At 45.5% G+C, this 12,075-nt stretch overlaps 1 protein-coding gene across 3 annotated transcripts in view; it reads left to right on the top strand.

Annotated features, from left to right (window-relative positions):
- The window catches only part of ATXN10 (ataxin 10), a 159,203-nt gene that overhangs the window by 122,568 nt on the left and 24,560 nt on the right, over positions 1 to 12,075 (top strand). For all 3 annotated transcript variants that reach the window (XM_059401783.1, XM_059401784.1, XM_059401785.1), the window contains one exon: positions 7,931 to 7,994. In XM_059401783.1, coding sequence (XP_059257766.1) covers positions 7,931 to 7,994 — 64 coding nt within the window. The remainder of the gene's footprint in view (positions 1 to 7,930; positions 7,995 to 12,075) is intronic.

Below are 12,075 nucleotides of genomic sequence, written 5' to 3'. Positions count from 1 at the left end.
CAGGTTTCTGGCACATTGCCTTTCCCAAGTTAGAAATGTCTTCCCGTTCTCTGAGAATTAAGAACAATCACAAATAGGGGCTAACCATGACCATGCTTCTTCTGTGGTAGTGAGGTATTCTTAGTACATTAGTGAAGATGATTACACTGTAGATTTTCTGGTCGGCTTTAGAGGATCCTGGTGCATTTTTGTAGTATGTTTAATTTAGTTCATCAAATACTTCTTGCAGGATTTTTGCGTGTGGGGACGGGGTGGGGTATATGTTCATACTTAAATAGGCCTGTAACTTCCTATTCTGGTCTGTCTGATGCTGGCTTTGGACCAACTCAGAGTAGCCTTCTTAAATGAGCTGGGAAGCCTTCTTTCTTGTCCTGTTGTTTGGGAACAACTTAAATACACCGTAGATTATGTGGTCCTGAGAAATTTGGAGGCCCTCACTTGGAGAACCATTGGGTCTTTGAATGTTTTTGTCAGTCTTGCTTATTTTTGTAACTTTAAATAATCTAAGTATTTAAATTATTCTGTTCAAGATTTATATTTATTGTGTCAATGCTGATGTCTTCTACTTTCCTCAGAGATCTCCATTATACCTAGATTCCTAGCTTTTTTCATGAAATTCATAATATTTCATTTGAATCTACATTTTCTACAGCTGTTTAACTCTTTTCGTTCTGCTCTGTTTTAATTAGTGTCTCTCTTTTCCTCCTTCATCAGTCTTCCTGGAATTTTTTTCATTTCATTAGTGTTTGCAGAGAACCCGCTTTGGCTTCGGCTCACCTTTCTGCAGTGCCGCTACTTGCCACTGCTGCTCTGTCTCTTGCCGGATGGTCAAGAAGAACAAAGACTCTCCAGCTGGCAGGCTTCTCCTGGGTGGTGGCGCAAAACAGGAGTCAGTGGAGTGACAGACCTAAAACGCAAAAACTCGGTCTGGAATTCTATATCCAGCTAAAATATCCTTCACCAATGAACATAAAGCCATTTCCAGACAAACAGGAGAGATTGCCATCGGCGGAGTTGTGCCCAGGGGGGTGTTGAGGGAAGTTATATCAAGCGAAGGAAATCAGTGTATTCGGGGGGTTATAGTGTATGGAAGTAAAGTGCGTGAGAATTTGCCCCAGGGTCAAGTGGGGGATCCAGTTGTGAGACTCTGATGCGGCGGCAGCCACACTGATGCTGTGTGGGAAACAGTATAATGCTGCTTGTAGGGAGACCACAGCAAGTCAGAGACGCATCCTCTAATCCCTAGAGCAGTCACTTTAAAAAAACGAAAGAGGGAGGCTTAGTCGTGGCATAAGGTGCTGAGGGCAAGCCGTGGGGGTGGCAGGGTGCTTCCCAGGGAGGCGGACATTCTGACCTTGGTTTGCCTGTGGTTGCACGGGGGCAACTACAGTCTGCGATATGTCAGTCATTGCTCAACAAAGCTGGGTTTAGGAATTTGGGGGAAGAAAAAAGAAAAGTGCCAGAGGGAAACATGAGGGCAGTGAGCTGCGTGCTAGGGTCTTCTTTCAGGGTTTATGATGGGTCCCCTGCGCTGGCTTGGTGGGTGCTCTTGGCCTTGGCCCAGGTCAGGAATTCTCAGCTCAGCTGCACATTAGAATCCTTGGAAGACTTGATCCAAGACTCTGATCCCCTGACTTCACTCTCCAAGAATGATTTCTTTGTCCTGGGGTTGGAACCGCAGGATCGGTCCTGTTTGAAACCTCCCAGGGGTGCCGACATGGAGTCTAGCCTTGGACTCTGCATGCTAGATCAAGATCGCCTGCAGAATCTACCAGATGGCCTGTGACTTCTTGAGTTGTAGCCCCATAACCTGTTTCTCTGGCGGCGGCAGCAGCTCAGTCATGAAGTGCCTGGGCTGATGCTGCATGAAACAGCGCAGAAGTGAGTGCAACATGGAGATGAACAAGACCGTGTTTGCGGTCAGACTTGACTGTGAGAGGCAACAGCTGGCAAGGGGCTGCGGGTAGGGCTTAGCCACCCAGCATCACACGCAGCTCATGAGACACTCAGGAGAAGCTTGACTCACTCAGAGTCACCACGGCTACCGATTTCTTCCTTTTGCAAGTGCCAGTCTTTATGTTTTAGAACTTTGCTTGTATTCAGTGAAGAAGTCCTGTGTCCAGCCCTTTGCAAGTGTGGGTCATGAAGGAAACCTTCAGAATCTCGGAACCAGGTGAGAGCAGTATCACAGATGCTGCTGTGTCTTATGTCCCGACGTGCGGGGACGTGCAGGGTACCGTGCTGAACGCTTCCTCTCGGATCTTCACTGTAACCTCCTGAAGTGGGCATGACCCCTCGTCACACAAAGTCTGGACTTCGGAAAGTTCAGAAACCTCCTCCAGGTTCCGTGGCTGAAAGGATGGGCTGGAATTCTCACGCAGGGCTGTCTGCATCCAGAGCGTCTGCTGTCCCTCCAGGTGATTGGGGGGATCCTTGAGTCTCGGCCCATGGGCAGGTGCGTCCGCATTTCTGACCAGGTGGTCCTTGTCATCCAGCATTGCCTTTGGGCTCCAGGCCCTCTGAGTGGCTGTGAGCGTGTCTGAGGATGGCTTCCATCCCACGGAGACCTTGTTGGAGCATCGCCACACCCCTGCTGGTCATCGATTTCATTTCGGAACGAGGACCCTGATTTCTGTTTGTGGATGTATTTGCTTTGAGGAGCTCTATTGTGAACACATTTTTACCAAATGTCAGTTATGCTCAATTCACTATGTATTTCATGGAGATCAGTTCCTGTGTTGGTATCATGCTCTGGCCCTTCTTTGAGTTCTTGGATTTTTGCATTTAATGTTTGCTGTGAGAGCAGTCAGAACAGTTGAGGTTCTGTTTTCTGTCCATCTAATTACTTTCCCAAAGGAGCTTAGACAGTAGAGGTTGGCCTGCACACTTGGCAGAGTACCTTCCCTGAGATGATTGGCCAAGGAAGGAGGGAACGGTTAGCAAGTCAATTAATGGTCCTTCTGTTTACACTTTATTTCCAGGGGCTAAATGTTCGTTTGTTTAAGCCAGACTTGCTGTCTTGTTGAGATGTGTTACCTCGTGAAAGTGTTGACTGAGCTTGGCTCCTTGATGTGCACTACAGCTTGTGACTCATTTATTGCAGGTCTAGAATCAATTCCCAACATGTTAGGTAAGAAAACAAACAGCTTCCTTGTTTTATGAAGTGTGAACAGAAGAAAACTTGTTAATTTCCTAATTGTTCTCCCCTGCCCCAGACGGGAGTGCCACACGTGTAGCTGCGGCAGTCAACTTGAGCTTGGTCGTAACAGCTTTGTGTTACCGGTCACTCCCCCTGAAGGGCTGGCATCGGCGTGTCCTTATCCTGCTTATGGAACCTGAGTCCATTCTTGAGTATATAATTGTGTATTTGTCATAATTCCACCGTCATCCTTGTCTGGAGATCATTTATGTTAAAAACGTTTATGAATCTCTTTAAGAAGTTCTCTTGGATAGGGACGCCTAGGTGGCTCAGTCGATGAAGCTCGGCTTTTGGCTCAGGTCATGAGCCCAGGGCCCTGGGATTGAACCCGGCTTCGGGCTCCCTGCTCAGTGGGGAGACGGCTTCTCCCTCTCCTGCTCCCTCTCCTGCTTGTGCTCTCTCCCTCTTTCTGTCAAGTAAATGAATAGAATCTTTTTAAAAAATGTATCTTATATCATTTCATAATGGAGCAGTGTGAATAAGAAATATTTACCTGGGAAAGCATGCCCCCAATACAGCTACAACCCTAGTGTAACATGGTCTTCAACAGCTCTTTCATTCGCTCTTACTGCCTGCCTAAATTTCACATTTAACATGCGATTTCGCTTCCTTCAAAGGAAATCTCACCGTTTAGCACCCCTGAGGATTCTCCTTATCCACCGCCCCCCCCAAAATGAGATTCTTTTTGTATCAAATATTAGCTCCTGAATAGTTTTATTTCTCACCAAAAAAAAAAAAAAAAAAAGATTTTTGAAAATAAATTTACTATTTTGTAGACAGAACGTTTTTTGAATTAGGTACAAAGTAGGATTGTAAACTCAGCTCTGTGGACGTGCTCTTCCTGCTTCTTCATCCTTGAGGGAGCTCCACTCTCACCGCAAGCACCGAACCCCTGTTAACAGCGTGACCAGCAGATGCCATCATGGGGCACCGGCAGTGCGCGAGCCTCTGTGGCAGTCAGTCCCCTTCTCGCATCCGCTCTTGGAAGTGAGCCCCATCCTCCCATTTTATGGGCGAGAAAACACAGTCTCCTGGGTTAAGTGACTTGCCCAAAGTCACACAGCTCAGCGGAGCTGCAGAACCAGGCTTGGACCCTAGCATGCTGGCTCCCGGGCTCTTGCTTTTCATCCCTGTGCTGTGCTGCCTGGCCAGCTCCTGGAACATTCCCTGGTCCTCTGGATCTCCCAGATTTTGTACATGCTTTTCTCCCTGCAAGACATACTCCACAGCCCCCTTGATTCGTTCACTTAATGCGTGTTTACGCTTATCTCGAGCTAAATGCCACTTCTTCGGGGAGGCCTTCCCTGTGAGGCCAGTGCTGTATGGTCAGATACCGAGCTATTCCAGTATGTTCCAGGAGGATTTAAGATCACATATTTGCAAAGGACTGGAGGGCCCAATGGTATCCCTTCATCACTATGGCAGTCACCAGGCCCTTGCTCCTTCTGGATCCTTCCTCTTCAGCCCCGGACAGAGGCGCTGGCGATGTCGTTGTTAGTAGTCCAGTCCCGCTGGTGGGTGCGCGGCAGCTTACTGGAGGAGACGTGTGGGATGACGGTTGCATTGCGAAGCTTTGACTATAATCTCACTGGGGCATTACCAGTTTGGCCAAAACGTTTCCTTTTGTGCTTTTCAAGCATGTGACCCCTTCCAGGTGCAGCCCTCTGTAGGGCTCTGACCTTCCGAGCCAGTGCTTCTCACACTACCTGTGCTGAAGAATGTCCTCTCTTTTCTCCCAGACCATCCTGGACCAAGATTCTTATAAAATATAATACAAATGAATTACTAGAAAAATAAAAAATTTTAAAAAGACCTTCAAACCTAGAAGTTATTACTTTAAGATTCAGGGTACGTAACAGCATAGCAGGACAACCCTGTTAAATCATTAGCTCGGTTCCTGGCTTTTTCCTCTTCTGGTCTATTTTCACAGACTTGCGGTGGTCTCCGGGCCACTTTGAGTAGCACTCGTTAGTGAAGTGATCCTGAGGAGGAGGGTACTTAACTCGGGAGCCCCACTTCCTTATTCAGTAAAGTAGAGCCAATAATGCGTACCTGGGCTCCATCAGAATAATGGGAAACATGATGAAAGTGTCGCTCCTTCGCGCCTGCTTGATGTCTGTTAAGTTCATTTCTCACCCTATCTCCAGTGCCTAGAAAAAAAGGGTAGAAATTAGATTTCTTCTCTTCCTCTCTGCCTTTGTGAAACTGAGGATGGTCAGTATCAGTGACCCTGCGGCGGGAGGGCTGCCTTCTTCCGCCGGGACATGTATTTATAGATGGTTCCCAGCTCACGGTGGCTCGACTTCGGAATTTCCACCCCGATGATGGTGTGCGAGAGATAGAGACCGCCCTTGGAATGTTGAGAGTGGATCTTTTCTCGGGCTAGCGATCCCGCACTGTGCTCTCTCTGGTGACGTGGGCCAGCGGCTACAGCTTCCTGTCGGCCACACCATCACACAGGTCAGCAGCAGCTGATACGCTGACAGCCGGGCCATGCTCTTCAGCCTTTCCATTTCTCACTCTGTACATGAGCTGTTTCACACTCTAGTATCAGATTGGCTTTGTGGCAGATGATTTTGTCCCGCCGTAGGCTGATGACGTGAGCGTTCAGAGCACGCTTAAGGTCAGCGGGACTCCGCTGCGACGTTCAGTAGGTTGGGTGTAGTAACAATGGGTTCTTTGGGACATACCCCCATGGTAAGTCGAGGAAGGTCCGCAGTTCATCCAGCCCTGGGAATGCTCAGTGATGCTTGTCTTGTCTTCTGGGCCATCACAGTAGGCAGCTAGGGAATAAATATTTCTTAGAAATTAAAAAAGTAGATCAGGAAATCTTACTAATGTTTCTAATTTATAAGTATCAAATTAGCTTCTGGATTTGATAGTTCTTTTTTATGCTGAAGATATTTTTTCCTAAAAACTTTAATTATCCTTTGCTTTAAGCTAACTATATAAATAACGGTTCAGAATAAGTGAAGCTGAATGCCGTCTGAAGGTTTTTGTGTGGTTCTTTCTGAGTTTAGGATACACATCTCACCAGGGACTGTTTCAGTCCTGTGAAATAGTTTTCTTTGTTTTACGTGTCATCAGATTAAAATAATTTTGTAAATTTAACTTTTATATTAAGGCATAATTGGCACATAACAGGACATTCAGATATACAACATATTGACTCAGTATTTGTGTATATTTTGACATAATCACAAGAAGTCTAGTTAATATCCATTATAAATTTAATTATATAAAATATAATTTTAATTATATAAAATTATGTAAAATATATTCAGGCTTCCAAAGTCGGAATCCCATAGGCAGGTACATTAACAGAGGCCTTGTCTCCATTCCTGTTTCTTGTGCCTTGTTCTCTCCTCATCCCCTGTAGATAACCACTAGAGCTTTTTACTTCACCCTTCAGGGTGTCTTTTGGGAAATATAACAAACTTTGTATATTTCTCCTGATTCATGACACAAAAGGTCCACAGACAAGGCCACGCTGCACTTTGCTTTCTTCACTTACCTTGTGTCCTAGCGATCCGTGCCCAGTAGTGTGTTAGGTCTTCTCCACTTGCGTTCCCAGCTGCGTACAAGCCTTTCGCATCTGTGCCATAGCGCATTTGACATTTGAGCTGTTTCTGGGATCTTTGTTGTTATACATTGCGTCGTATACAACCCGATTAGTTGTCAGAGCAATACAGAGCCAACCACGGTGACACAGCCCGTCACACCCACCAGGACGGTTGACAGGTACCGAGAAGGATGTGCGGCAGTGGGAACCCTCGTGCGTTGTGGCTGGACCAGAGAACGGTACAGCACTTTGAGAAGCACTCCGGCGGTTCCTCAGAATGTTCGAGACCAAGCCGTTTTCCCTCCAGATACACAGTGGGGAGAATTAATTATAAACTATGATAAACTCCAATCCATTTGCAGTCTATCTTGGTGAACAGTATTGGGAAGAGAGATACACTTTTTCGTCCTTATATGGCTGTCCAGTTGCCCCAACATTTTTGAGGAAAGGTAAGAAGAAAAATAGTGTATCCCTTTTTGTATATCTGTTTTTAAATATTTCTGAGTTGGTGGAGGTTTCCCCCGATAAGCCAAAGTAGAGCGTTCCTCTGAAGCCTCATAAACCAAGAAGGCAGAAAACAAAGAAGCAATTACCCTTAATTTACATGGAAAAATTTTTGAGCATTTTCATTCCCAAAAAATAACCTACCAAATCCTACCAAATAACACCTAAAACCTAAAATAACACTAACATGTCATAAAAGCAGGAATGATACAATGAGTACGCAGCCCGCGTAAAGTGGAAATCGTGCCTGTACACCAGCGTGTAACTTAGCGGTTGCAGGAAGACGGTGAGCACACGGCCAGGCCGAGAGGCAGCGACGAGGGGTGTTGGGCTGAGTCATTAGAGGTTGGGGTGGTGGGAGTTACAGGAGACCGGGTAGCAGGGGAGGGGAGGAGGGTCCCCTGTTAACTGACATCTCATCATCATCTGAAACCTTCAGGGCAGGCTGGTCACTAAGGTCTACACCTCCCGTGTCTGCCTGCCTCACCATCAAGGTCACGTTTAGAACCCTGCTGTGTCCGATGGGGCAGGCTTAAACTATAACAGGATGCTGTGACATCGTGGCAGCGAGTAAGGAAACACGAAGGAGGAACCAGTGCTCTGTCCTCTCCACCATGACCCAAGGTTTTGTCCGTGTATAAATTTGCCTTTTCCTTTCTCTGCAGGTCAGTGAGCTGGACGGCATCCCCTTGATCCTGGACAGCTGCCGCATGGACGACAGTAACCCCTGTATCCTTGCACGGGAGGCGGGAGCATCGGCCCCAGTCAGGGTGCTGGGCTCGCTGGGTGTGTGGCCGCTGGCCTTCTCTCCTTGTGCCTCAGAGCTAAGCCACTTTCTCAAAGTTCGCGTGCTGGAATAGAAGTCCTGTGGTCTATGCGGGGTAATGAGTGGGAGTGGTCAAGGTCGGGAGAACATTCTAAACCAGTCTTCTCCTCACAAGTGCTTTAAAATTGGGGGGGTGGGGAGTGCTCGTCCACGGTCCCCCTGTGTGCGGCAGCGCGTCAGTGTCACCTTTCCAAACCGTGCGTATTTGTAGATGTGAAGAATTTGGGGTTTGTTTTTATGTTTTTATTTTTCTTGTGCTCTAGGCAGTCTGAGTATCCAGTCTTTTGGGACAAACCATCTTCATGATGGTCTAGTGACAGACATGAGGGGTACTTGGAGGCCCCAGGAATGGAGAGAAATATTTCAGTGACACAAAGTACCCATTTTGGACAGGTTCTGCCCTGTGACCCTCTGGTACTGAAGCTGGGCGCTCCGGTTCTTGCCGCTACCAGGGTGACCCCCTTGTTGGGAGGGCGTACAGGGAACCTGCTTATTCCAAGCCCCGTCACCCAGCAGCACTGTAGGAAACTGATCACAGAACAGTGACGAGGACCTCCGCCTGTTCAGGTTTGAGAGGTATTCTGGTAAGTCCCAGACCTCCCTGGTGACCGCCGGACTCAGTCCAGTCCCTCGCCCTGGCCTCTGCGTGCCCCTGCGTCAGTTGCACGTGTTTGGGGAGGAAGGTGATAAGAACGTGGAGAGCGTAAGCCCCGGAGAGGCCGTGAGCAGCCCAGCCTAGAACTGGGAAGCCGGGGGAGGGGGGCACTTAACGAACACCCCCCACTGGTTTCTGTCAAGAAGAGAAAAGGAGCTGATGAAAATCACGTATTTAAAGTGCGTAGATGGCGACATGCTCATTATTGTGCTAAAGATACCGTCATTTGTCTGATGAGCGATAGAAGAAAATCTCTGGATCTAAAGAGCACAACAGTTTATAAGCCCAGTCAGGAAAAGACGAACAGCCCCAGAAGACTGTTCTTCGAGTGGAGCAGAGTTGGCTCGCTGCATCGCGTTAGTCAGGCGCGACAAGCTCTGTGCCTCACAGGGCTTTGAAATTTGTCATAGCTCCCTAAACAAGGAAGGGAAAAGAAAAAAAGCTTTGGCTCCCAGGGAAGCAGTACGAGAACGCTCGAGCGCATTCGTAGTGGGTGCGCTTCCTGATGGAAAGGATGAATTATGTGAAAAAAGAAATTCACCCGCAGTCCCATGTTCCCCGAATTGACCTCCAGGGAATGAAGGTTTTGATCACTGGTCTTTGGCTCTGACAGGCCGTTGCACACAGCACGTTATGGCCATACAGACCAGCCGCCCGTGGCTCATGCTGGCAGAGTCTCTTTGGCCTCCTTGCCAGTAATTCCCTCCTTTCCAGAAACATTCCCTGAACCCTTACTGGGTTCCTGCACGTCACCTCATTTAATTTTCCAGCTTCCAGAAGCAGGTCCTGTCGTCACCGTCGCCCCCATCTTGTAGATGAGGATGTCCACCGAGACAGTCTCTGTGGCTCGTCCTACAGATCTGACCCAGAATGTAAGTTTGGTGTGTAGCTGGTTCTTAGCTGCTCCCCTGTCCTGCCTCATGAGTCCCAGGGAGGGGACAGAACACGTCCATGGAAACACAGTAACTGTTCGTGTAGTAGAGAAGTCACTCAGCATGTATATGGTCAAGCTGTATATAGCTAGCTTTTACAGTGATAATTAATGAAGAATTTCAAGACCCCAGAATATTCTTTAAATTGTCAAGAAAAGTTAAAATATGACATAGTTTAGTATGATGCATATTTGTTAATTCTTTGGAGTTTTATTAAAGCCTACTACATTAGAAAGGCCTAACCAGTATGCATGATAAGATAAGAGATAGCATGCTGAATTAGCAGAGCGAAGGGAAGGTGAGAGATAAGGTTGGAAGGTGAGAGATAAGGAAGCCCGAGAGCCCGGGGAGTCAGTCTTTAGATGTGAGCCGTAAATTAGAACCTGGCCTTCCAGGTAGCCGGCGTGAAAGGGACATGAAACAGATTCCAGAATGAAACCGCACCAGGCCGTCCTCCGTGCTGTTCCTCTGCTCTCGCTCACAAGCAGATTTGCCAGAAAATTCTCTAACTACCCTGACTTGGCCTCCTTCCCTCCCATTCACTCTCCCCAACCCATTCTTAGTTTTTTTCAGTTCTTATATTTTCTTTTCATCAAAATAATACCTGTGTTGTAAATGCCAAAGTGTATTGAATGAGGGAATGAGGTCTCTGCCTCCACTCTCCACACTTTGAGTTCACTCTTAGCTCGCTTTTCTAGCAGTTGCTTTTGTACATCTCAGTAATATGCTTTGCTGCTTGCTGTTTCTTGACGTGGGTATCAGAGTCCAATAAATCTATCATAACATGACATGAGGATTTACTCTAATGTGCACCTGTGCTCTCCTCCCTCATGTCACCACAGGAAAGGCTAAAGATCTTGTGTTCTACTGCTGCATGACTAACAAGGGTGAGCATCTTCTAGCGTGTTTATCTGCCATTGGGACTTTGTGTGTGCATGTGTGTGTGGGCACACACGCGCGCGTACATAAACTGTGCTTGATCAAACCTCTTGCCCGTGTTTTTTCATTGGGTTTTCTCTCTGTAATTTATTTGTAATAGATCTTTGTATGTTCTATATAGAAGTTCTTAGTCAACTACATGTTTGCTAATGTTTTGTTTCTCCCGTTCTGTGACTTACCTTGCCATTCTCTTTATAGTTTATTTTAATTAACAGAAGTTCTTAACATTTAATCAAATTTATCACTTTTCCTTTAGGATTAGTTCTTTCGGTATGTATCTTATTAAATAATTTCTAGCCATGAGGTCGGGATGATAATCTCTATTATCCTCTGAACGCTTGACAGTTTTACTTTCTATATTTATGTCTGTAATTCACTTTGAGTTGATTTTTGAGTATGGTGTTTATTAGGGGGTCTATTTTTATATTTTTCTATATGGACACACCATCGTCTCAGCTCAGTTGTTGAAATGAACATGCCTTGTTAGCTGTAGTGCCGTCTTTATCCTAAGTGTCCAAATATGTGTGGGTCTGTATTTGGAGTCTGTTTTCTTTTCCGTTGATCTCTTTGTCTGTCCTTACACAAATATTATATTCTTTCAGTGCTGTCACTCTCTAACCTGGCTCAGTATTAGTCAGGTCCGTCTTTCCAACATGTCTCTTCTTTTTGAGGAGTGTTATGGCTATTTTTGATCACTTGTTTTTTCACATAAAAGTTTTAGAATCAGCTTGTCAAATTCCACACATTCATGCTTATGTGTTTACGTGCACATACATGTACGTACACACATGAAATCAACCAACAAAAACCAGTTTAACCAACAAAAATGATTTAAATCCACACATATTGAATTACTCTTTGAAACTGCATTGACTAAAATCAATTTGTTGAAAATTGACATCTAAACAATACTATCTTCCAGTCCATGAATATGGTGTATCTGTCCATTTATTAGGATTCTTAATTTTAAGCTTTTATCCTTTTCTGTGTATTTTATAGCTCCATCGCATAGATTTAGATGTGTGTTATTTTTGTTACCATACATTTAAAGTGTTTTCTAATTTCCATTATGGTTTCTTCTTAGACTCCTGGATTGTGTAGAAATAGATTTCTTAAAATCTGTACAAATAGAACTTATCTAATTCTCTTTTGGAGATTGATTTCTAGCATAAATGTGTTATGATCAAAGAATACATGCTTTTCTGTCCTATGAAATTTATCGAGACTTGCCTTATGACCCAGTATTCAATCCTTTTTTTGGCAACCATTCTGTGTGTCCTTGAAAAGCACATTTCTCCAGTAGAGGGGATCAGCATTTTATCCACATACATTAGGTCAAGTTTGTGAAATTTTTGTATTTTTACTGATATTTTTGTCCATTTTGGTTTATCAGTTACAGAGAGTTTTAAAATATCAGTCTGTGGTTATAGATTTGTTTCCCTCTTAGTTGCATAAATT

The sequence above is a fragment of the Mustela nigripes genome, chromosome 6 (assembly GCF_022355385.1).
Source record: "Mustela nigripes isolate SB6536 chromosome 6, MUSNIG.SB6536, whole genome shotgun sequence".
Classification (NCBI taxonomy): Eukaryota; Metazoa; Chordata; class Mammalia; order Carnivora; family Mustelidae; genus Mustela; species Mustela nigripes.
Note: the sequence above shows the minus strand (reverse complement) of the source record. Positions and strands in the feature narration are given on the sequence as shown.